Raw genomic sequence first — 25,910 nt, 5'->3', positions numbered from 1 at the left:
CAACCATCACCTCTTGTCGGATGTCTAGTGTATGTGTATAGACAAAATCCGATTCCAAGTTGTGAAAAGATGGTTTTCCTCTTGAGCGCTTCTGGCTTTGAAAAGTGAAGTATTTGGTGGCATCACTGTTAACTGGTGAAACCTGGAAAAGCTCTGACACGTACCTGCACTGCTGCTGCTTGCCTGTCATAAAAACAGTGGTGGGCTGGGATTGGAGGCAGTTTGGCTCTGTTGGCAATGAAATATCTGTGTAGGGGAGTTCTTTATTCATCCCAGTAGATAATAAAGACCAACAGCTGTTCAGAGTGGGTTGATTTTTAGGGCTGTTACGCAGTTTATTCTATTGTGAAGTTTTGTTTTGTTTGCCCCACAGGAGAGCCAAGAGTGTTGAGCCCTTTGGTGCGCAATAAGCAGCTGTATCTTCCAGTGCCATCCACCCTGACAGAGCTTTCTGGTTTGGAGTTCAAGCAAAGCACGGGTTCTTTATCTGGATTTGGGGAGTCTTCTATACATACAAAACCCAGATCCCGACAAAGCAGTCACAGTATTAGTTCACATGCTTCAGGTAAGAGTGTAAAGTTCTCACCAGCCTTGTATTTATTTACTTATTATTTGTACAAGGCATTTAATTTGAACAGTCACAGCCTGTAAGATGACTCTACTGGCTGATGGACTGTATAATTGCATAGCATGCGTTGTCTCCTGTTCCCATGGTGTATTAAGAGGTCGTTGTCAGGCAACTGCTAGTGATATCTTCCAAGTTTTAATGAAGACATTTAAACATAGGCTTTTTATATACCTTTCTGTAACAAAAGGACAATGTAGGGATCTGTTACGACATACAAAGTAAAAAGTAATGTCATCTTTAATTCCTTGTGTTTATTGGCTTTAAAACCTGAGGCACGTCTTTAACTTTAGCAACAATGCTGATTGTTTGTAAGTTTCAATTTTTTTTTTTTTTATTCTTTAGCAATTCATTTCACTTTGAAAGATATGTAGAGAATATTGGTTGTTATACAGTGGTTTGTTAGAGCAGCCACTAAGGAAAATTGGAAGGTAGCACTGAAAAGCTTCTAAATCAAATTAAGCATGAACAAACCTTTGTACTTATTTAGCTATTTTTACTAATCATGTGTTCTACATAAGAAGGAAGTTGCTCTCTGTAGAAGTAAAGAAATTAATTATTACTTAGTGAAGAATTTGTGTTTTTTTCCCATTAACGTCTTTAAAAAAAGTGCAAACATGGATGATGACTGTGTGTTCTTGTGATAGCATACATGCACAGTGATCTGTTTCTGACCAGTATCTTTCAGTGGATTGTTCTCTAAATAAGCTAAAGCTTGCCATATAGGTTGCTTATTTGTTTTTTGGGTATTTTTGGTCATTTTCCCTCTTTCTCCTTCTATTAACAAAATGGAGTTGGTTATTTTGTAAGCATGTTTAAAAAGGTTCTCTGTTTTTTTCTTGGTAACGGTGTGAAGCATGAAGCAGTTACAACTGGGTGACAGATGCACTCACGTGTGAAAGAATCCACGTTTGCTTCTGGCTCAGTGGGACTGCTCCTGTGTTTCAGTGCTTTCGATTTTAATTGGATCAACATCTATTTGATCTGTGTCATTATGATTGTTCTTAATACAGATAGTATCCTTGTTAAGTTCAGATATTGGAGTTGTGAAACCAGTATGCAGTCTTAGGACAGCATTGGGTAATTCTGATCAAAACAAAAGCATCTACAAACTGTCTGCTTACCACAAATTATTTAAAAAAAACAAAAACAAACAAACAAACAAAAAAAAACAAAAAAAAAAAAACAAAAAAAAACAACCCCAAACCCCTGTCACATGTGAGCTCAGTGGATGTAGGTTTGCAAGAGGGATGTATCTGTAAACTAAAAATGGCAGAAAACTGGTGGGCCAGAGTCCTGAGTGCAGGCAAAATGCATTTCATGTACCGTGTAATTCTTTTAGTAAGAAGTAACTATTAGTGGTGTTAATGAAATTAATTTGTGGTTGTTCATGCATTCTTTTGATGATTTTCTGATAGATAGCGCAAATTTGGGGAGCAGTTCATCAATAACATTTCCTGTCTTGCAACGTACTGCTGAGGAAAAAATACTGAACTCGGATAGACTCACCCTGGAAAGGTGAGCAGGGAGTGGAGTCTGGGCTCAGCGGCTTGCTGCTCTTGTGTCTGCTGGTCTCAGGGGATGAGTGTTGAGCAGTGCTGGTAGGTGTGAGGTGGGTGGGCTGCTTTTCTTGTTCTTTGTTTCTTCTTCTAGAGAGGACCTGTGTTCCACTGAGATGTTCTGTATGAGTTTCCTTGTGGTAAAAATTCAGTGATGGCACATATATCCATACAGCAGGTATGGATATATAGGCAGGTATAATCATCTAAGGCAGGTAGGGATTTTATTTTAAACTAAAAGCTGGATTCAAAGTCATGCAAGAAATCAATAGAAAGTTGAGGCCTGTGTCTCCATTAATTGTACTCTGATGCGTTAACTGTAGGGTGTCTTTGTTTCCTTAACCAGGACAACAAAAAAAAGCTAAATGTGAAAACCACATTCAATTGTAAATAATTGTGTGAATGCGTGTGCACATTTTTATTTAGTTAGTTTTGTTTATTGTTGATGTTTATGTAGTCAGAAAAAGTTCTGTGAGGTCAGTAGGATGTCTTTTGGAGATAATCCTGCTGTGAGAATGGCTGTTATCAGCATCATTTCCGGTATCTTTTAGCTTTCAAAATAACTCTTAACATTTCATGCATTTATACTTCAAATGTGAAGTTCTGTAACGTAAAGAAGCACATAAACTTGGTGTGCTTTGAAATTTGACCTCAACAGGCTCCTTACATGGGGTCTGAATGGCACATTGGCACAATTGTATCTGCTGAATTTGTAGTGTGGTCACAGTGTGAATTCTTCAAGTAACTTCCATGTGACAAAGAAATTCTAATTTGAAGGAGAGGCTTTAAGAAAATGTTGAAAGCACTTCTGCTATATGTTTATATTTTTCTACATTAAGGAGTTACTTTCCTATTCCATAGTTGTTTAGTGAGCAAGCCTCTTAATCAAGATAATACCTTTTTCTCAGTTCAATTGGCGTGGGTTAGTAAAAGGTCGATTACAAATTAGTTACTTTCATAAGATGCTTTCTGTTGTTGTTCCAGGCAGAAGCTGACAGTGTGCCCAGTTATCGATGGGGAAGATCACCTTCGCCTTTTGAATTTCCAGCACAACTTTATAACCCGGATCCAGAATATTTCCAACCTGCAGCATCTTGTTTTCTTAGATTTGTATGATAACCAGATCGAGGAAATAGGCGGGCTTTCAACCCTGAGATCCCTGAGAGTTCTTCTTTTGGGAAAGAACAGGTATAATAAAAATGACTGGCTTTAAGCAGCCTACTTTGTTACGGCATAGTGTCTGTAATCTATCATTGCATCTGTTACAGGGTTTTCAGCTTTTGATGTTGGTTGTGAGACCAATGGGTGCACTCCTGTTAAATGGTGTCTAATAACAGCAAGCTTGCTAGTTTAAAAAAAAAAAAAAAAAAAAGCTCAAGAAAAAATATAGATTAAGATGGGCATTTCCAAGAGCCATCTAGCTCTGTGTACATTGTAACTTCACTGTGCAAGGAAGAAGGTAGTAATTAGACTTGCTAGCACCTGCAGTTCATTGCCTTGCCAGTTCATTTGCAGCTGCTGTGCTGGGCGTCTCCCTGGTCATTGGCTGTAGGAGAGTTGCAGCCAATCTGTCACCAGCACTTCTTGGCCTTCATCTTTCAGCTGTGTATGCATCATTCACTTCAAAACATAAACCAATGGAGAGTGATCTTTTTCCTTATCAGTAAAATGCTACTTGGAGAATTTTGGTAACTTCTAGTAGTACAGTATTTTACTGTAGTTTTTGGCTTTTATAGCTGAAATCTAACCTGTGGATATTCATTTTGGTTATTGCAAATTTTTGGGTTGTTGGAGCAATAACTAAGTTGCTATAAGGAGTTATTTTCCAAAATTAGCTACAGTAGTTCTGTATAGTTTGCTTACATTGAGGTATAGTTTGGAGACAGACAGGAGGAGATATACTTGCCGTAAGTCACATAAAGCAGTTGCTACAAGAGACTTTTCTACTGCTTCTGTGCATGGTTTTTAATTTTTGAAGCAAATGCAAAATGTGTGTGATGTTTAATGTAACCAACCAGCAGATGGTGCTGCTGATGCTTCAGTAACCTGGGCTTGGCGTCTGAGAAAATGGGACAGGACAGAAGGGCATCGTCATGGTGAGATGGTGAAGCTGTACAGGTGGAGAAGAAATTAGGCCAAATGTAGAGACCTGTAATGTCTAGGAAGTGCCAGCAGAGCTGTTAAATGTGTTTTATTCTCAATTCTTGTGACAAAATCTTAAAACTGTCACTACAGTTTTGCTTTAAACAGGTTTGGGAAGAGCCTTTTGCCAGTAATAGTATTTCTTATCTTTTGCATAGGTTGTGTGTTGACTTTGTTTTCTAGTAGTGCAAGGATTCTTTCCCTGGAAAGAATCTTCCAGGAAGAGAGCGATAGTGCAGATTGCCACTAGGATGACCAGAGAGGAAAGTGGCAATCTAAGGCTTATTTATTCATTTTAGAGAGTTGAGAACTCTGCTTTTCTGTTCCTATCAGTAGGCAGGAGCAAACAGCTAAGTTTTGTATTAGCTTGAAAATGTAAGGTACTTTTAATCTAATAAAAACAATTTCTGTCATTATTGAAACATTTCAGAATAAAGAAGATCTCAAATCTGGAGAACCTAAAAAATCTCGATGTTTTGGATCTTCATGGAAATCAGGTACAGTACAATAACTTGATTAAGAAGTTATCTTACATAGATCATGCATTTCTGGTGTCCTTCAAACCATTGCTTTTTGAAAGAGAATTGGTGGCAAGTCTTGCAACTTCCTGGAAATCAGGTAATGATATCAGCTTGATTCGCAGTGTCAGCTTTCTGAAACTTGGAGCATTGTGCGTTTGGAAAGTTGCAGGCTCTAATGCTGAGTAAGCTAAGCCTGGCAGCACTTGTGCCCATGGAGCAGTCATCTCGTGTGAGTGGTTAGAAGTAAAACAGTCATAAAGTCGTAAAAGCATTTAAGTTCTTATTGGTCGTTGCATTGTTTCTTCTGTTGATCTCACGAATCAAGATCACATATGTACCTGTAGAGGACTTGAGTCTGTGTGAGAGAAAAGCAGAAGGAGTCCAAACTTCTTGTTTAGGCTTCTGAATGGACTTGGTGTCCTTTCAGATTATTCAGTGTGAGACTGTGCAGCTGCTTCTGTTTGTGATGCTCGAAGCTTCAGCTCTGCAATGTATGAGAGAAAGGTTACTAATGATTCTGTCAGAAACAGCACAGGGTGCATGTAAGGGCAAGCCAGATAGAGTATTCTTCTGTAAAATAAATCTGAAACACATGTGATACAAAATGTTCTATAATTGAGCTGTTTAACAACACGTGGTTATTGTGACTATATAAGACCTATGCATTATTTTTTTTTTTTCTGGATTCTTCTTCTGACAGTTTTGACTTCTGATGTTTTCTGTGTGTGTTCTTTATTATATCATTGCTTCACAGTGAGGAATTAAAATGCTGTAGGAAAAAAAAAAAAGAGCACTTTAACGAGTCACTGTTATGTGTGATGCAGTAACTGTGGCTTCTGTGAGTTGCACCACTAACCCAATAATGTGCAAGCAGTGTGCTGGAGGCGCAGTGTAGTGTTAGTGCATTCTTCGTCAGCAGACCAAATGAAGGCTTCAGCAACAGACCAAATGAAGGCTTCCATTAATGAATTATTTTCTGTTCCTTTCTAGCTTGTAGTTAGGCAAGTTTTGATATCAATACTCTTTTCTCCTCTGGTTGAGGAAATCATAATTTCAGACACCACTCTGCCATACAGATTTATTAGTTATTTTTGAAGGTATAATGAATACGTACAGCTGATATTTCATAACACTGTACAGTAGTAGTGTCTTGATTTTGAGTCTGGTTGTTGTTTGCTTGTTTATTAATGAGTAGGTGGTCTCTCTTGTTATTTCATTAAGATTTTGGGCGCTTCTTACACTTCTCCATATCAGATTTCTGAAGAACCCACTTAATCTACAGAATTGGATTTGAGAACATGGAAAGATGTATTCCAGAACATAGCAACTTCACTTTTGATTCTACTGATCTGCTGTATAACGCATAGCTTGAAACAATGGACTCAGATCAGTGTTCTGTTGACACGGTGTTCTCCCTCCAACATACAAGATTTTTTTTCTTGGATTCAGTTGAGAGTAATGAGAACCAACAGTGCAAAAAGCCTGTCTTGCTTACTGTCTATATGAAAATAATAGGAAGTATGATTTGCATTATGTTAACTAGGCATTTATGCATCTGTTTCCTTGGATGGCTTGTGGTGTTACGCTCTGCCCAGTTCTCACAGGAGGGTTAAAAGTAAATCTATTGTAAGTATGGTCAGTTTTACAATCAAAACCAGTTATGGATAGCAGTTCTCCTTTGTCAGAAAGGTTTTCATTCCAGGTAGATCTGATGACACTTCTACAGTGGATCACTGCTGGCATCTTTTCTCATAGCTTGGAGGGAGAGGAGGAAGATAGAGTGGCTCTAGCAAAGAGCCACAGGTGTGTTGAAGAGGAGAAGCTGGCAGCACATGGGGCTGAGCAGGCTGTAGGCAGGGGCTGGACCAGAGGATCTCCAGAGATCCTTTGGAGCTCAGCTGATATTAAAAATATATAATAATAATAATAACTGCAAAAAAAGTAAAGAGGAGTTACAAATACATGGCTAAAATGTCCCTGGTAAAGCCACAAAAAGCCTCCCTGTTGAATGAGTGGAAAATGCTGTGGGATTAAGCTGCAGAGCACTGTATCAACATCCTATTACTGCACTCACTGAAAGGCACTCAGTGTTTGGGATTAGAATAAAAGTGTTTCTGTGGTTTTGATGTATATAAATCCCATACATTTGATGGCACTAGACAGCAAGAGTCTGTTGATTTTTGGGGTGTTTCCTTGGCAGTGTGCTCTGATTGCTTCTGTTCGTCTGTTCTGAAACTATCTGGAAGTAAAGTTTGTTCACAGCATTTCAGTGTTTTGTTTTGCTGGTTTCTTTCTTTAAGAGTATTTTTGGTTAATTTTTTGAGGCATAACACAGATGATTAATATTGATAGACGCAGTTTCTTCTTGTTGATGGAGTAGTAACAGTTAAGAGCAAAGCTGCATTCCTGATTTATTCTTAGTCTCTCTTTCCTTCATTTTTTGGGTATAAGTCAGTCCCATAGATGGAATGCAGATTGTGAAACTTCTAAGACTGTAATGTTTTCAAGAGACTGGAGGTGAGGAGAAACAGAGGAAAATTTCTTGGAAAATACTTTGATTTATTTGGGTGCAGAATATTTTGGCTAATATGGTTCGGTCTGATCTTAGAGACTTCGCTGCTGCCAAGCGAGAAATTCAATGGGAACTGGATGTGCTTTAAGGCCCTGAAATGTAGTATTCTTCAGTGGTTAATGATGAACCTTTCAAGACTATAAATGCAGAAAATGCTTTCCTATAATAAAGGTCCAAAATGAGGTTCTTAAAAAAATAAAAAATAAAAAGCAGTGTAATACCTCATATAACGCCTCTTCACAAAGGGGACAAAATGCCATTTCCTCTGCTGTGTCATTTTCTTTGCTTGTTTTCCTTCGTGATTTCGCAAGGCTCTTAAGACTGCACAGTAAAAACTTGTAAGCAGACACAGCAACTTCATGCCATCTGCTTTAATTTCTGTGTAGAATCTGCAGCTGTACGACAGCTATCACACTGATGTGAACACCATGAGCTTTGTGATTCAGGGACTCTGTGTGCCATTGTGTGCAGTTTATACTTAACACACTGCAATTTCTATTTGATTTTTAAACAAACATTTGCTTTCTAAATGCTGTACTTTCAAACTCAATCTGCATGGTCTTTGGAAAGGAAAGAATGGTGCTTGATGACCATCTTTTCTGTCAAGATAAACAGCATAAATGTTGTATGTTCTGTATAAATGCCTTTTAAAACCTTTCTTCCAGCTTTATTTTAGGTTAGAGTTGACATGAACTTTATTCTGTCTTCAGTGAAGTAGCTTGATTGAATTTCACAAGGTTCTAATGAAGGCAGAACTTGGCTAACTGTATTTAAAATGAAATTTATTTCTCTAAATACTTTTTAAAACATTTTTTTTTTTTTTTTTTTTTTTTTTTTTGTCGTTTTAAATTTTGTGAGTTATGTATGTTGCTTGGCAAATAGGGCCTCCTATTTATTTCTATGAAAACTGCAACTGATACAAAGAGCACAATAACACCATTTGGTAAAGAAAATTCTTAGTTACAAAGCACACTTTTTCAACATAGGCATCACCATTAGCTGTGCATTTTTGCCAGTAATGAATTAGAGCCAGCACGCTGTGCTTGTAAATATCTGCACCTGTGGAGGTGACCTACTGTCAGTGCTGCTGAAATGCAGCACTCACTGTGCTCCCATCCACTGCTTGGTCTCCATGAACCTTCAGGAAGCATCAGTTAACATCAGTGAGTGCATTTTTTCCTCATGGAGGAATTCAGTCCCACCTCTGCTTGACATACACTTCCATGTCAGATGTCATTTTGTCAGACTGCCCCTCTGCTGCCATCCATTGCAAGGCAAGAACATGTAATGGAATACAGGTGGGAAAGTTCAGCTTCTACTGCCATATGCCAATGTCTGCCTTCGACATGGCGGGCCAACATAACAAAACAGGAGGTGTTACTTTTGGAGCAGGCCTTGTACTTTGCTGGCCTAAACCTTGAGGATGCAGGTTAAGCAGGGGGGGAGGGGCATGGAAGTGAGGAGTGGAAGGCAACTTCTTTTTTTGCTGAAAGAAATGTTGCGATCTTCTAAAAAGAGTTGGTACTGCTTGTTAGCTACTGCACAGGGCATAACAAAAACTGATGGACTTATGGATGCGTGTGTGACTGAGAATAGAGAAAGGCCAGTAGAGTCAAGACTCAGAGCTGAGCAAAGCAACAGACAGCATCTCTGTAACTGTTGATGAAATCATAGTCCTAGAGATAGCAATAAAATGCCAGGATTGATATTCTGCATTGTAAAATGCTGTAATCCTGGCTCCAAAGACATCTGCAGGGGTCTGTGCTCTTCATGCTCACCATCTGCTCTTGGCTGTGCTTGTACAAATATTTCAGTCTAAATATATTGTTACAGACAATGGTGTCTCTGTTCCTTAGCTTTAATATTTTGTGTCCTGTTCCCTTTTTTTCTGCCATGTCATACGCATAAACAGAGCCTATTTGTTTAAATAGCAGTTGAATCAAAAAGGGACTCAATGTCATTTAGTTGCTGTTCTTGCTATCTACTTTTCTGTACTTTTTATGGGGAAAAGTTGCCGCGATACTTTTTACAGCAATATATTCAGGTCATATCATACAGTTAGATGCCTATGTACATGTGGTTTGTTTGTGTGACTGTTATCCATGACATTGTGCTCTCAGACTGTTCAGTGCCAGCTGCCTTGCATTTTCTCCCATTCTAAGAGTTGCAATTTCTGGAAATTGGCACAGCCACATTTGTACTGATCTATATGAACAGAAAGCTTGGTATCACTGGGGAGCTGTATGACACCAGTCTCTATGTTGCTCACTTCCATCTAATTGCTGTTGGCAGTTTTGAGGAGGGGCAGCATGGCTGGGTATGGGTGTTGCAGGGGGCTCCAGTGGTCCTGCAGGTAGAACAGGCCATCGTTGGTATGGAAAGGGAATTTGTCATAGTTGTAAAGTCCTTGAAGCTACCAAGTGTTGGATGCACAGCGATGTGGTGTGGAAAGCCAGTCTTTTCCACAGGACTGCTTTCTTTCTGCTGTAGATCATGGGTTAGAGTAAGAATGTGATACAAGTGTCCCTGTGTGCAATGGCAGCTGTTTATCATCTCTGTGATACTTTTACATACTTTACTGTATGCTGATCCTACATAAATGTCTGCGTAAGTTCTGGAGAACAGTTTTCAGACCATTCTGAGAAATGAGTACCTGGATAGGTCATGGAGTACATCACTGAGAAATATGGACAGCAGGAAATAAAAAAAGCCAGATTATGTCAGAAGAGCAATAATTAATATCTTTTAAAAAGATATTGCATCTCCAGAAGTAACAATTAAACTTAAGAGGCAGTAGCTTTTGTTACTCTCTTATTATTATTCTTTCAATATCACGTGTTTTAATTCCTAATGCCTTATTTTAAACATAGAGATGTAGAGCAGCTGACTTCTCTCCATAGTTTAGTCATGTTTGAACCTTCCATTTTCTGATCACAGGTAGCTGTGAGTTGGCAAGGAATTGCTGGGGGCTTTTGAGCAAGTGTGCCATGTATCCAAATGAGTGATGCTGCTATTTTCTGATTTTTTTCTTTGAGTAATTTCCCCAAGTCCAACAACTATTTGCTTGCAAAACTGCCTTACAAGTTCCAGTGTGAGGATAACTTTGTTCTTCTCCAGAGGGTTGTTGTCCAGGAGTTACTTGCTCCCGACTCGCAGCATGTTCTTGTCCTCATGACCTGCTGGAAAGCCTGCCTGTAGAGCTTGTGCATAGCTGTGTGGCTGCTGCTGGCTTTTTAAGTCGTGGAGCAAAATTAGTACAGATTTGTGATAATATGGAGGTACAATGCCATGTAAGTCTTGCAGTAAAAGTGCTACCAGATTCAGATGTGTGTCTTGAGTGCCTTAAATTAAGGATCAGCTGTGCACATGATCTCCCCGTTTTGGCATTGTATGATCCTAACAGTGGTGTCTCAACTGCATGTCTTAAAGATTGCTGCCTTAAAACAATGCAGCTGAAATAACCTAACTTCAGATGGTAAGAAGGGAGTGTTGACTGATCTTACTGCTGCCTGACTAGAAAGATGTTACTGATGTGAATACTAGTACTCAATTTCCAGCAGACATTAGCTCATGTTCAACTATTTGTGGTTAGTAACGTACATAAGCATGCTATTAAGTTGCTGTATGTATTTAAAAAAAAAAAAGTATAAACTACGTGTATTTAGATAAAACACGGTGTGTGTGTTTATACCTCTTTCATAGATCTCTAAAATAGAAAACATCAACCATTTGAGTGAACTGAGAGTGTTAAACCTTGCCAGAAACCTTCTGTCCATTGTGGAAAATCTCAACGGACTGGATTCACTCACGGAGCTCAACCTTCGTCATAATCAAGTCTCTGCTATAGTAAGAAACAAAGCATCTTTCTCTTTTCCTCCCCCTCTCACCTTTCCTTCGTTCTTTCCTTCCTTTCTTCCAGGAGTACACTATTACTATTACTTATTGAAAGTATATCAGCGTTTCAAGTTTGTCAAAGCTTAGATTATCCCATACTCTTCTGCTTGTGGTATTTTCTTGCAATGCTTGATTTTACAACTTGAAGGAGGAAATAACAGTTTGGTTTTTACTGCAGTTTTGTGCAAATGTGATCAGTTGTGGTGATAAGTCTTGGTAGATCTTGATGGTTCTCCTGGACAAAAATATTCTGACCTTTTTTGGTTCTAACATTCAAATTCAAGGACTCTTCTTCCATACAGGTTTGTTTCTTGAAACAGATTGTAATTTCTGTGGCTCAGCTAAGCAGTGTTTCAGAAGATGATGTTCTATTTAAGAATGTAATTTATTTGGGTTATAATGTAAAATATAAATGATTTAATTCTAGTTTTGGTGGTGGTTTGTGGGCTTTTTTTTTTTTTTTTTTTCCCTCTCCTTTGTTTTTTTGCTTTCTTTTTAATTGGATGGAATGATATATAGCAATGTATCAGATCAGGTGGGGGGAGGGAGAGCAGAAGATTTGATTTGTAGCTGGAATCAAGGTGATGAGCTCTGTGCCACTTCAGTGTGCTGTGGGTAATGGTTTGATGTCCACTGATCACAAGCTGGAGTATTTTCCTTTGTAGGATAAGGAGACACATAGTTAACTGATGGTTTTTGGTCTACAGTCTGAGTGGTAAATGAATCACTGCAAACTGTGCTGTCTGGCCATTATGGATTTTTATTACATAAATAAACTTCAGTCGTGCTTGATGTGTTTCCTCTTAGCAAAATTTTGAGCTATTTTAAGGTTTTCTACAAAGTTCTATTATACATTGAATTCAGAATGAGTAATCATGAAAACATGTTCCTTTTTATAAAATTGTAAAGGTGACAGAGTCCTTCAGATTATTCTTGTTTAGAGCAGCTACTGCTGCTAGGTAGTGCTGATTGCACTGCAGCATTGCACTTCAACAACCTTATTGCTGCATGGTCTATTTTTTTTTAAACACCGTATTTATCCTCCTGCTTAAATGCTGAGACAGCACCTTGGCTTCTTTCCCAAAAGCTTGTTCAGGAACCAGCAGCAGCCTCATCCTCTTTCCTTTAATATCATTTGCTTTGCAAGTGATGCAGCTTGTTCTGCAGAGTAGATATCTGCACTGAAACACTCCCTTGCAGTCTGCATTAGGGAGAAATGGATCTGCACGTTCGACAGAAATCAATGTTGCAGCAAGTTTATAGTATATAGAAATGCAAGTATTGCACCAGGCAAAGTAGAAAGGTTCAAAAGATGTTATCCTTCAGCTACTGAATTTATGCCTCTGTCTTTCCTTCTAGAAAGATGTGGATACTTTGCCCTGTCTCCAGCGTCTGTTCCTCAGCTTCAACAATATATCTAGGTAAGGGGAATTAATACTTGGTTTCCTATAAGTAATTTGAAGCATCCTCTTGGAGCTGTATTTCATTAAAATTTAAACTCGATGAATGCAGGTTGTGGTTTTTATTTTTCCTATGTATGAGTATAATTAAGCCATTGTGCATTTTCTACTTTAAACATATTTAAACTTATTTTAACCATCTGCATTTGAGTGGGGATCCTCCTTCAAAACTTAGATTTTGAACTTAAATATGACCATTTTCTTTCTGATGATGCTGAAAATTAGAAGTAGTTCTGTAATTATATTGTTTTACTGTTAAACTACATATCTGGTAAAGCAACATCACTGTATTTATAGAGTTATACAAACTGCTGAGTCAGATTCTGCTCATGAGGATTAGGTAAGATCATGCTTTTATTTTTCTTGTTCACATGTGAATCAGGTTTGAAGGGTATATTCCTGGTGCTTTCTATTTCAAATCAGGGGGCAGAAACAGAATCACTGAACTTTCAAAGCAGAGTCTATTGTTTCAAGTAACTAAGTGCATTTTGGTATAAAGAAAAGTTAGTCTACAACGTATTTTGTATTTATGTGTTTTTGTACTGGTGCCAATATTAAAATAAGCAATGATAGCAGTACAGGCACACTTGTTTTGATTTTATCTCCAGTCAGGTATGTGCTTACTTTTACCCTTTAATCATTACCAGCCTTCTTTGCTGCTTAGAAGCAAATAATTTAATTTTAGACTGGGAAAGATGCCTCATGTTCTAATTACTGAAAATAGCATGCTATTCTTGTGGTACCCGTTTTCTCTGTAAAATGTTATACTTAATATGAGCTTTTATTATAAGAGCTACTTGAATATTTTAATTTGACCCGCATTATGTTTTCTGTAGACAGTTCCAACCTACTTGTATGTGTTCTTTAGGCTTTTAAGGTACCAATGCAGTGGATATCCCTAAATACTCCCGGGGTTTAAGTATTTAAACAGAATTAGAGATGAGCTTGCAGGAGCAGTTAGTATGTTCTTCCCTTAACCGACCCCCTTGTTTCGGTTTTTGCTTTTTTTTTTTTTTTTTTTTTTTTTTTTTTTTTTTTTTTTTTTTTTTTTTTTTTTTTTTTTTAGCTTGACATAATAAGGAGTTAGCATTTTGCTTTGCTTATATAATTTCTGGCCTTGGAACGTGCCTTTTGTTTCTGTTTTCTGAAAAATGTCTTAGCCTGGCAAGAACAATGAGGGGACTGCAGTAGCTGGCTCCTGTGCCACGAGGGAGCATCACTGCAGTCAGTGGAATTTCTGTATGCTTTATGTACTTGGTACATTTCACACAGCTTTCCTACGTTGCTGTTTGTGTGCATTCTTTGACTACATTTCTTGAACTGCACATAATTGGTAGCTTACTTATTAATACTTTCTCACTTATTCATTGGGGTTTCAGCTGAACTGTTGATAAATCTAGTGTTGGCTTTCATGAAAGCTGGAGATAATTCAAATACTTGTGCAAATATCTATTTAGGTTTAACTTTTAGTTACATTAGATATAAAAAAAAAAAAATCTTACTGTCAGACTACTGTAATATCTATCTATGTTTGTGGGCAGCTATGTGAATTGAATGAATCTGGTTAACTCTTAAACAGTCTTAACAAAATACTTAAATATATTTATGTGTGTAGATCTAGATATATTGCTTGTAGCTTTTGTTTTTGGGTGGTTTTTTTCTTGTAGAAAAGACATTCCATTGGATTCAGCAGTTCTGGAAGCTAAAAAACCTCTTCAATTCTTCATTTTTAAATATGTAGTAGATATATCTCCCCACAGGAAAAAGGGTTAAATATAAGATTATATTAATGACCCATCTGTGTATATAGTACTTGACTTAATACTGTTAAATTGATTGGAAGTAAACGCAACCATAATAGCAGTGAATTGCTGTGCTGCCTCTGAACCTTACTACAACCCTTCTAAATGCTTGAGTATTTTTTCTCTTATTTACCTGGGCTTATTAGGTGCCATATGGTAATTCTAAAATTGTATTTTCTAGGAACAGCTGTGCTTATACAACTGATTCTTGGTGTAGACAATCAGTTACACAGATATTCTAATTGATTTATCCAATGTGTGGAGAACCTCCAGGTGGAAACCATTCTTTAACTGTAGGAACAAAATATGTATTTTCACCATTAAAGTGTTCTCCAGGTCAGTGCCAGGTTGGTTCTTAAATTTAGTGAAGTATGTTATATGGCCACATGGGAAAACAGGATCCCAGCTCAAAGAGCTTATAATTGTTTTTCTTCAATTGATTACTGAGTTGGAAACCTGAGGGAAGGGATGTTCTTAACCTAACCAAAGCAGGAAAGAAATTACTTTCCTCAGTGAAATGAGGAATGTTGAATGAAAACATTATAAATACATTGTTAAATATTTGAATGAAAGCAATACAACAAGAATGAAAGGCTGGCTGTGGTAACCTCTGTTTTCATCAGTAGCGTAGTGATTAGGAACGTGGAAAAACCGGGTTTTCTATTTTGAATGTTTTTTGAATGTGCAATTCCATCTTTAGGTGTTCTGCCAGACTATAGCAGGTGTGTGGGGTAGCAAGTCTGCCTTCTCCAGAGCTCTTTGCAGAATGTGCTTGATCATTGATGCATTACTGATGGAAACATACAGGGAAGGAGCAGCTGTCTTCCCCAATAAGCAGGCTCTATTAGAAGACCAGTGCTGCTTTGTCCTGTTTGCACCTACTAAATGTATAAATATGAATGCGTCCATTGGGGGCAGATTGAGCATACACCTCCAGAATACTGTGCTGCTTAGTCTGAGCCACGTTCTTATATAAGGCAGAAAAAGTGGATTTGTATCAGCTCTGACAGGGAAGAATTGAATGTAGTGCTCATAACTTTTGTGCACACTCAAACTGATAACTTGGTGAATCTGAAAACATTGTGAGGAAATATTTTTTGGTAAGTTAGCCCAAATTCACTTTTTTTATTTTTGGTGGCACTGAAACTGCTATTTTAGCAGAGATAAATTCATCTGGGAAGAAAGAAGGAAACAGAAGTGCTGGTTGGAAGGGACTTGAGGAGGAGGACTTTTGGGAAAAGGAGCAGACATTCTACTCAGGGAGATGGTTGACCAAGTCGGTCTGAAATGGCATCATCCACAGTTGTTTTGTGTTACTTGAGCAGGTCACAGACTCCTTTACTGTGAACAGAGGCTGGAGAGAGCACTGCCAGCAGCCTCTCATTCCCACAGAGTGGTCACCACTTCACACTGTCTGCATGCTGGGAAGCAGGCAGATGTTCAGTAGTGAAGTGAGTAACTCACTTGGAATTAAAGCTTCATATGCTTTTGGATTGGGCTTCCAGTGCAATAAGTATAGCATATCAAGTTTTTGAAGTTGAATTCCTGAAGCTCTAGTTTTGTTATGTGTGCTTGCAAATATATAAAAAGGTAGATCTTTTGCACAACTGTTTTGCACTAAAATCAAGCTGCTAATTAAGGGAGTTAAAAGCATGATGTAGCAGGCACGCCTTAGCTGTTGAATGAATGTTCTGATGTGCTGAGAAATTCAAAGCACAGCAGGTTTTTGAGTGGAAGGTTTAAAAAACAATAACAAACTTCCAACTTTCTTTTCAAATTTAAGTAATTCTCTGCTTAGTATCACTGTTTATTTGGGTCAGCTGCTCTCTTTGCACCTTTCATCTTTAGTAAAAGGAACAAGATAGCGGCTATACGTGTCTAAATACATTTTACATAGGCCAGTTATTTTTGCCAGGAAACTGTCTAGTGTCTTAAAAAGCCAACTTGCTGGTGTCTGTGGACTGTAGAGTTCGGTAGAACTCTGAACAATATTTTAAAGATATGATGCTTTCACAGCTTTTCTTTCAGCGTTTAATGACGTTGCAAACACCCAGGATCATTCTTGGGGTTTTTGTACTTGTCTTTTTTTCTGGCGTTTCGTGTTGTCTTCATGCTGGTTTTAATGGCTAATATATGTGTTACTTTTCATAGGCATCTTATTTTACTGGTGCTTTTTTCTTTCTGAGTAAAGGTAAACATTAATATTGATTCTATCCTTAAGAAATAAAATCTTCCATCTCTTAATTATTCATATTCTGTGGCATTAAAACTTTAAACTTTTTTGGTTACAGTTTTGAGGATATTCTGTGCCTTGCTGATTCCTCATCTTTGTCAGATATCACCCTTGATGGCAATCCAATAGCTCAGGAGACATGGTACAAACACACTGTTCTCCATCATATGATGCAGCTCCGACAGCTAGATATGAAGAGAATCACAGTAAGAAATTTATGTTTTCATCAAATTTACTAGTTTCTTAAATTTAGGAGTGAAATGTAGGGCTTTGTGTGTGTATATATAGGGAAAAAACAGTAACTTAGTGGTTTCACTAATTCACTGTTCAATTTAATTGAATGGTCCGTAGACATTCTGATATTTAAAACTTCTTTCATTTTGTGCAGTACTATGTAAGGGTCTGCTTCTTTATTTCATTTATAACATGTTTAAAATAAACATTTAAACTTGTCATTAGTAGATACTGTGTGACCAATTGCCAAGTAACATGAGAAACTGCAAAGCATTTTGTTAGAACTCTGTGTCATCTTTACTGGTTTGATGTATACCTGAAAAATATTCCTTCCAATGAAAACAGTATTCCATTTACACTGAAACTGGCATTACCTATATTCTTTCATCAAAAAATTCTACTTTGTCTGCCATTGCAAGGAAACCTGGTGATCACACTGTACCTGCTTTTCTCCTTTCCGTGCCTAACCTTCTCTCCCCTTTCATTTTTGAATCTATTGGTAAAGTTCAACTAACCTTGATAAAGAAAGAGAGGACATGAAGACATCTAGGTTCCTTCAGACTTCTTGAAAATACACAGTGAGGTAGAGGGTGAAGGGCAAACACTGCAGGGGGCTCACCATTAAGACATCCATTTTCTTTCCTAGTGTAAGAATACTCATGCTAATTCTTCTTTGTCTGCTTAGAAGAGAAATGCAATCACAACCTTTTTATAACATAAACCCAACAGCAAGACAGTGGCACTAAGGGACATGATTTAATTCACTGACCTTGGGATGTCAGGTTGATGGTTGGACATGATGATCTTGCTGGTCTTTTCCAACCCAAATGAGTTTATAATTCTGTAACAAATGTAACCTGCTTAACAAGCAGTGGTATTGGCATTACCTTTTCTGACCAGGTGCTGATACATATGCCTTATTTTAAATGCTCATTTGCTTTGTACGGCTGCATTAAAAAATGTGGCTATTGTTTTACCATATATCCACTTGACTTGTAGCCAATACACTGCAAATATGAAATAGAGCTGATTATGATGTAAGGTAATACAAGTACGTGGAAAACATGAATTCTAAAAATGAACTGCTTTGGACATTTGAGTTTCACCAACAGTATCTAAACTACTACTTCCCCCCCAGGAATTCATGAAGTAGGTTTCTTTTTTATGCTGTATATTAGCTAATTGCTTTGCTTTTCAAAAGAATGCTTTCTCAGTATTATTTCAGAAACATGAGTCAAATAAAGAAAATGCCTTTTTTCTTCTTCTCCTACTTGAGAAGAGACAGATCCTGTAGAAGTCGGTGATGGCAAACCTGTAGGAAAAGCTCTAATCCCTTTGTAGACTCTATAGGATCCATGTGGGAAAAGGCTATTAGAAATGCACAACCTTGGGAAAAACTTAATCTGAGTTCACACCTTGTTAAACATAAGAGGATCAACCCATAAGACAAAAAAGCCATAGAAAACCAGGCTTCAGCAGTTGTGCTGCTCATAAAACTACTTGTAAAAAAAGTGTGGTTTGCATCCTTTTTATTTGCCTTCTGGTTTTTGAGCCTGAAGAAAATGTTTTTAAATCTTTTATCAATATAGATGGTGTTGTAAGCTTTTTCCCATAAAAACTGTGTTGCCCAGATAATCATAGGACTTAGGAATCTTTCTGTTATTACTATTTTTAAAGAAAAATAACAAGTAGCATGAGGTTTGTGATTAAATTAGGCAATTGACAATGCTGAACCCAGTTATTCTGCCTAGTAATGCAGCATGCTGTTGCTATGCACTACATTAAATGGAAGCTGGTGGGTAGTGGGCATGCAGTATTGGGTGCATGGTTTTTCTCACTTGGTTAGTATACCTAAGGTAATACATTCGTAGGATCTTTCATTCATTTGCCTGAAGTGCATCCAGACTGTTTTGGACTTAAATATTGCTTTGTCTTGCACAGAACTGAGAGCTGGGTGTTCTGTCAAAGTATTCTTCCCTAACTGTTTCAGAAGTTCTTCTACTCGACAAATGGGAATTACACAATTCTTATTCTTTTATCTTTCCTTTTGCTTGCTGGCTTCACTGGGACAAGAAAATAATTCTAAGAAAGAATAAAACATAAATGATATTTTCAAAAGCTTGTTAGGAGGCTTTGGAGCTGGCTTTTAAGAGAACATTCTCTTTAGTGCCAGGCATTTTCCATAGAATCCTCTGCTAAAAGTGGACATCTGAGGAAGAATTCTGGGGGCAACAGCCTTGGGAGACTGTTGGGAAACACAGCTGCTGCAAGTATCAGATACTCTGGAATTGCAGCTAATTGTTCTAGTATTTCTTAAATTGGAGAATTTCTTTAATTCAGGGAATTCTGTCATACTGTTACAATTTATGAATCATTTTCCCATGAGGAAACTGGTGTTTGCTTGAGCTATCTCATTACTAAGCAGTTTTGAAAACAAATTTTAAGCTCTTAAACCAGTAAGGCACCGACTGAAGAAATCATTGCACAGGTAGCTAAGCTCCACTGACGAGTCAGGGCTTTGCATATCTGAAAAAAAAAAGTGTGTATGTGTGCGTGTATATATATGTATATATGTATGTATGTATACATTTATTTGTTGTCTACACTAGAAGATAAATCCCAGCTTGATAAACCTATCCACTTCATATTATGCATCTAAAGTACCAACTTATGGGAATATTTTGCTGTGTGGAAGATGTAATAACAGCAACACAATAGTCTTCCTTCTGCAAGTCTCAGTGGAACGAACTTGTGTGAGTAGTAATAGTGCAGCAGTGAAGAAGAACATGTGCATTTGAAGTGTACTGTGTTCAGGATCCTTGACAGCATTTGCTGTGAGTTATCCCTTGAATGGATGCTGGCTGGTAATGAGAAGTTTGGCCCGAGTCAGTGTTATTGTTAGGGTAGAGCTGATGGGCGGCAGGGGGAGCTATCGCCATGACCAAGCTGCAGGCAATTGCGTTGCAGGGTAATAGTTTTAATATGTTTTATTTTTTTGGCATTCTGTCACTGCTGCAACTTCATGCTGAAAACGTAAATCTGTGTCCTCAAAATCTCATTAATGGCTTATGGATTGCAGGAAGCAAGACTTGTGCTGGGTGGGTGCTTGAAGATGACTCCCTAGCCATTTAGTAAGTGGAGAACTAATAAATGGAGGTGATTGCGCTGGAAAAAGGAACATCCAACTCTGTAATGATCTGGCACCTTCACCTTCTAGAAGAACATCCCCCCCAGCATGGAGCTTAGAGATTTGGTTTCTTCTGTGGTCATAGGATTAACAGGCTTCTTAGTGTGATGACACTTTCTTTCCTGGCAGGCTACTGCGGTAGGAACCTTGACTTCTTCCACAGATACCCAGCATGCTTGTCTGAACCCTTCAGCAGGCTTTTAAGTTTTTCTAAGGTGTACCTTAGAAAATCCTTCGGAAATCCTTTATCAGTAGTGGGTCCTGACAGTCTGGAATTAGAATTTAGGAAAGAGTGCAAAAGGATACTTGGCAAGTTTTGGAGGATGACAGCTGTCAGCAGCTCGTTAACTACTTAAAGATTCATTATTGTTAGCCTAACAATTTATTTTGAACACATAAAAAGAGAAGATGGAGAAGATAGGATTTAAAATAGCTTTAGTTCATCTGGCAACTATCAAAAAGACACAAAGTTGTGGATGAAAGCAGCTGAATAATGAGGGGAAACAAAGGGAAGTGGAGAAGGAAAGAATTTCCAAAGATGTGGAGCTAAAAGGGAAGAGTGGGTGATAATGAAACTGAATTGTAGCAGGCTTATTAAAGGCTTTGTTTTATAGCTGCCTGAGTTTTGTTTGTTCTTCAGTGTGTTTTTTCTTCAAGATTGATTGCATGTGTTCTGTAAGATTAATCAAGAAACATATATAGACTCGACTTGTATAAAAAGTAGATTTGGCCTTTGAACTTCATTCAGATGTTTTTTCCATCATTCTACCTTTTCAAATACTGAGAAAGAACTAGTTGTTTGGGGAGGTTGGTTTGTGTTTTTTTTCTGTGTTATTTGTTGTTGTTTGTTTTATTTCTTTGAGCTCACTTCTTTTGTACAACTATACAAAAGATGTAGTGCTTTTTAAATGTCTCAAATTATGATAAACTTTTGATAAAGAAAAAAATCTGAGCAGCATTTGCATTAGTTCATCTCAGTACAAAGAATAAGACTTGGGAAAGCACTGGGCAGACTTGAATGTGGGCGGCAGACCTTCATGGCTGGCAGATGGTGTCATAAAATGTGGATTTGATGCTGAATTAAGTGAAGGCTTTGGAGTAGAAGATAGGGTGGAAAGGGACACTTGTGGAAGCTGCAAGAATTGCATTAGGAAAGTTTGTGGATGTTTGCCTTAACCTGAACTCGTTCTGACAGAAGGTGAAATGGTAAGGCACATTTTTTTACAGATTAGTGTCACTTTGTTGTTCAGCTTTCACCTTCTTCTGTGCTAAAGGTAACAGTGACTCGGGTAGTTTGAAGCTGAGCATATGGTGACTGGCCAGCTGCTTCCTGCCAAATAGGATGGATGATTCCTGCTCCCAATCCCTTGGTGGGAAAACTGGTTTACATTTTTCTTCTTACTGCATTTTATATAAAAAAAAGTTGGAGGAAAAAAAGAACAACTTTCATTTCAGAGTTCTAAACATACTTAAAGTTACTTAATGTGTTCGATGTGTTCAGAAGTTGTTAGAAAAGATGAGATCAGAATCAAGAAAACTGAAAGCTAAAAATCAAATTTTAATCCCCTTTTAATTGAACTTTATAGTAATCCCCTATTCAGGAAGAACTGAAAAGTCCAGGAGCAGATGAGTCTGCCAACAGAACTATCCTTCAGAAAGCCAGAGGCCTTCTAGGGTGGAAGAGTGTAAAATAAATAGAAAGAAAATAATAAATTAGGGTTTTCAATTTGTGTTCTAGGGAGGTTGTTGCCTGAGGCTGAGTAAGAAAAGTGTACTTTACCCAAAGCCCCTTTCCTTAATTTGAATTAAGGTAGGCCTCTTGTTAATGTATGTATGATAGGCTGAAGTCATAGGACAGTTCTGAAGTTCAGCAGCCTTACAGACTGATGTAAAAATGTGTGATGTGTCATTAGTCTTCAGGGCTAGTGTGCAGGTAGGTTCACATACCAGGTATGCTTACTAGTTTATTTATGTATATACTGTTATAATAAATGGAAATTATTTTCTTAAGCATGTATTAATGATGTCAAGTGTCAAGTTACTTCTCTAGTTTGTCTTCCAGTAGGACATTGATCCATGTGCTTAGGGGTTCTTATAGTGCTGTAACCATAGTACATTTGAGTTGTATCAGAACTTTGTCATATCAGTATCTTCCTGTTCATCTCTGTTTATTGATGTATCACTTATAACTTTTTGGAAGGTGGAAGTGAAAAGCCTAGGACAGGAGCTCTCTATTTTGATGGAAACCAAATCACTTCATGTTCTTGGAAGATACATTAATAGAAACACCCAAATGGCATATGAAGTAAATGAAAATAAATTTAAGTATGCTTACTAAATATTTTTGTTGGAAGAACTCTACACTTTTTACTTCATAGGGAACATTTCTTTTGTTACTTGGAAAATGCGTGTTCTAAAAATACTGTGCTGTGAGAATGTTTAGACTTCTGTAAACAGAGAACATTCAACCTAATATGGTTGTATTGCAGTATTGAATTAAATATCTCCTGGACCAGGAGAATTTAATATCTTCAATCATATGACTTCCATTATTCAGGAGGAAATGACATTCTTCTTGAATGTGAACAGGCAGTAATACTGACAAGAAATAATATTCATGTAGTACAGTTAATTTTGAAAATATTCTTCTGAAGTTCTGATGTTGAATGAGGAATAACTAACCTTTCTAAGACATACATAATGATAAAATTATTGTTTTGGCATAAATTGAGAAATGTCCACTCATCCTGTGCATCTTCTTACCAAGAAACATGCTAATCATAAAAAAATACTGTCCTATTTGAGAATGTTTGTTAGTGTTTTACTGATCATATACTTAATGCTTTTTTTTGAAGAGCCAAACAAATACAATTATAAATAGATTCATCTTCAGTAGTTCCATCTAGTAGATAATTTTTTGTATTTCTTGATTTATTTGTAGAAACATTTTTTGTTTTACCGTTACAATATTTAATTCTTATACATACATACATAGTTTTTAATTTTAAATGCCAACATAATGAAACTTATTCATAATATTAATTCATTTCTGAAACTGTAATTCATAGCTTTGTAAAATTGTTATCTTTTTTTGTCTTCTAGGAAGAGGAAAGACGCATGGCATCTGTTGCAGCTAGGAAAGAAGAAGAAAGGAAGCGTGAAAGTCATAAACAGAGCTTGCTTAAGGTATTTAATGTGGCTGTTCTAACTAAAATGAGATAAATCCACCATAAATTATTTACAGTGTTACCTAATATTTTTAATCTAGTTCTTAATTATCCCAGCATACCTCTATTAAAATTTTTTACAGCTTAAACACTTTACCCTATAGTTGAAGTTCTTCATTCAGCTATTCAAATTACCTAATAACCAAAACACAAACCAACCAACCAACCAAACAAAAAAAACAGTTGAATATGTGAGGATGGTGCTCCATGTAAAAAGATAGCAAACTTCATTTTCCCAAATACAGAAGTAAAGTAAAACCAAGAGTGAAGGACTTTTTGATGATTTCAGGTGCCTGGAATACAGTCATGAGTGCTCTGATGCCACATAGTGGTTTTCCTTTGTTCTTTCCTGTTGAGGTGATTCCTCTTTGTAGAGGGAGCTAAGCAGTTAGCAGAGCAGCAGCTAGGCTCCAGTTGTCTTTTTCAGAGGAGCACTTATGTACCGTACTAACATGGTTAGTGCTTGTTCACATGAGATGGAATAGATAGATCCCACAGGGGAGACAAGGGCACACTCCAGAACACTTGTGCAGGCTGGTGACTAAATGACTGACTGCTAGCAGGAAACCGAAGTTCAAGGGTAGAAGACTGTCAGCATTCCTTTCGTTGCATTAATTTGTTCCCAAATTGTTTCCTATTAATAGAGGTGCCTTAAAACCTTCTTTGTTTAGTAATGGTTATACAAATTGCTCTCCTGATGTAGCAAGTGGGGAGGGGGGTGGGAGGACAAGGTGGGGAAATCATGCATCCATACTGTGAAGTTGTCTAAAATTGTCCCTTATGAAGGGAATTAAACTACGTGAGTTGCATGAGTCTGTAAGAAGTGTAGCAAATTTACATAACTCTGAAAATAAAAACATTGTTATCAACAGATTAGAAGATGTTTAAGCATAAACTGAGTGGGGAAAAAAAGAATTGCGTCTAGAGCTGTGCCAGATCAACAAAGTAGTCTTAGTGGTTATTTTGTTGGTTGTTTTTTTGTTAGTAATTGTTAGGCAGTGGTTTTTGTTTATTTTTTTTTTTGAATAGAGCTTTGTATTGGGAAATAATGGCTTATCTGAAATCTATTCTAGTTTGACATTTTGATTCCTGGTCTCAGTAAGAGAAAGAAATGGGAAATTAGGAAATAATAATTATACATAATGCTTTATGCTGTTGACAAGCTAATTGGAAGGAAGTTTGTGTTTATTTGTAGTGCATGTTCTTAACCACTGATGTAATGTTTTCTTGTAGTTGAGAGATTGTTTGCTTTGGTGGCACAGATTTCTCAATGCATCTTGCCGGTGAAAACTTCCCATAGAGGAAAAAACATGTTTAAATATAATGCCCTCACCACTTAGATTTCAACGTTAAGTTGAAGGTTTTGTCACTTAATTGAGACTTCTTGCTCATCTTCAAATAGCTAAGTGGAATAAATGTCAAGTGGCAATATATCCTGCTTGATTCAGTGAGATGATTTGTATCTCTTTCCTTTGTAAAAATGGGTTCTTGTGAGCTTGGATTCTCTGTGTATTGTGTTGTTCCCTCCCCAGCTTCTGTTTGAATTGAATGGAACAAATTTGCTAGTAGATAAAATATCCAGTGGGGGAAATAAAATCTCCAAGCACAAGATTTTAATGAGAGTTACTTTTGAAGAAAATACTTAGAGAATGATTTTCTGGAATTCTGTTGTTGTCACTTTCCTACAAACCTTTGTAAAATATGCTGTGTAAGGGAAATCATAGGCATTCATTTGATAGCAAGTAGCTGCTGCTTTCCTGTATCTGCAGCACTGAAAAAGTTGATGTTGGCAGTGCTGCCTCCCTCTGCTCCTTGCAGATACTTCTTGGCCTTGACAGTGAAGTTCTTTATCCTGGTGCTATAAAGTGTTTTATTGTGAATTGTTTATACGCTTTGTCAGTCTGAATACTAACTTTAAGGAAATACCTAGGCTGTATAGTGACAGCTTGTGAAATTTTTCAAAAAAACAGTGTTCGTTTGGGAAGTATAATGCCTTACATCTCCAACATGGAGCACTGTGAGGAATGTTCTTTGTGGACTTTGTTACAGTGATGTCTGCAATTTGCTCAATGTGAACGAATTATGTAAAAGCATAAGATTAACAGATCTGTGTTGCTTTTATAGATAAAACTTAAGCACGAAGAGAGTATAGGTTAAAGCTAATATATCACAGTGTTAATTTCAAACCATAAAACTGGGTTAACTCTGCTTTTCTCTGTGGGCAAATGAAATTAGTATTCATTTTTCCATTTGAAAAAAGACTAACAGAACGTTGTGCTTTGTGTTGATTTTCCCTGTTGTGTCTGAACGTTAGCTCAAGGTACAGACTTGTGTGGTTACCCAGATCAGCTAGTTTAAACTTAATTTTCTACAGCTTGTCTACATTAAGTCACTTGTTTCTATTATCATCAGTTTTGTGAAACCATTGTCACCTGCGGGGCTGTGCAAAACAGT

At 37.3% G+C, this 25,910-nt stretch overlaps 1 protein-coding gene across 3 annotated transcripts in view; it reads left to right on the top strand.

The window, feature by feature from the left end:
• The window catches only part of LRRC49 (leucine rich repeat containing 49), a gene marked incomplete at both ends in the record, with an annotated part of 35,412 nt that overhangs the window by 1,260 nt on the left and 8,242 nt on the right, over window positions 1-25,910 (top strand). Inside the window, 8 exons of one of the 3 annotated variants that reach the window (XM_079540691.1) lie at window positions 374-500; window positions 2,048-2,143; window positions 3,169-3,372; window positions 4,757-4,823; window positions 11,122-11,265; window positions 12,673-12,734; window positions 16,867-17,014; window positions 23,332-23,415. In XM_079540691.1, the coding sequence (XP_079396817.1) occupies window positions 374-500; window positions 2,048-2,143; window positions 3,169-3,372; window positions 4,757-4,823; window positions 11,122-11,265; window positions 12,673-12,734; window positions 16,867-17,014; window positions 23,332-23,415 (932 nt within the window). Of the gene's footprint in view, window positions 1-373; window positions 566-2,043; window positions 2,144-3,168; window positions 3,373-4,756; window positions 4,824-11,121; window positions 11,266-12,672; window positions 12,735-16,866; window positions 17,015-23,331; window positions 23,416-25,910 lie in introns of all 3 variants that reach the window. The other 2 variants (XM_079540690.1, XM_079540692.1) reach the window with 2 other exon arrangements.

The sequence above is a fragment of the Tetrao urogallus genome, assembly GCF_951394365.1.
Source record: "Tetrao urogallus genome assembly, chromosome: 11".
NCBI classification, from domain to species: Eukaryota; Metazoa; Chordata; class Aves; order Galliformes; family Phasianidae; genus Tetrao; species Tetrao urogallus.
Note: the sequence above shows the minus strand (reverse complement) of the source record. Positions and strands in the feature narration are given on the sequence as shown.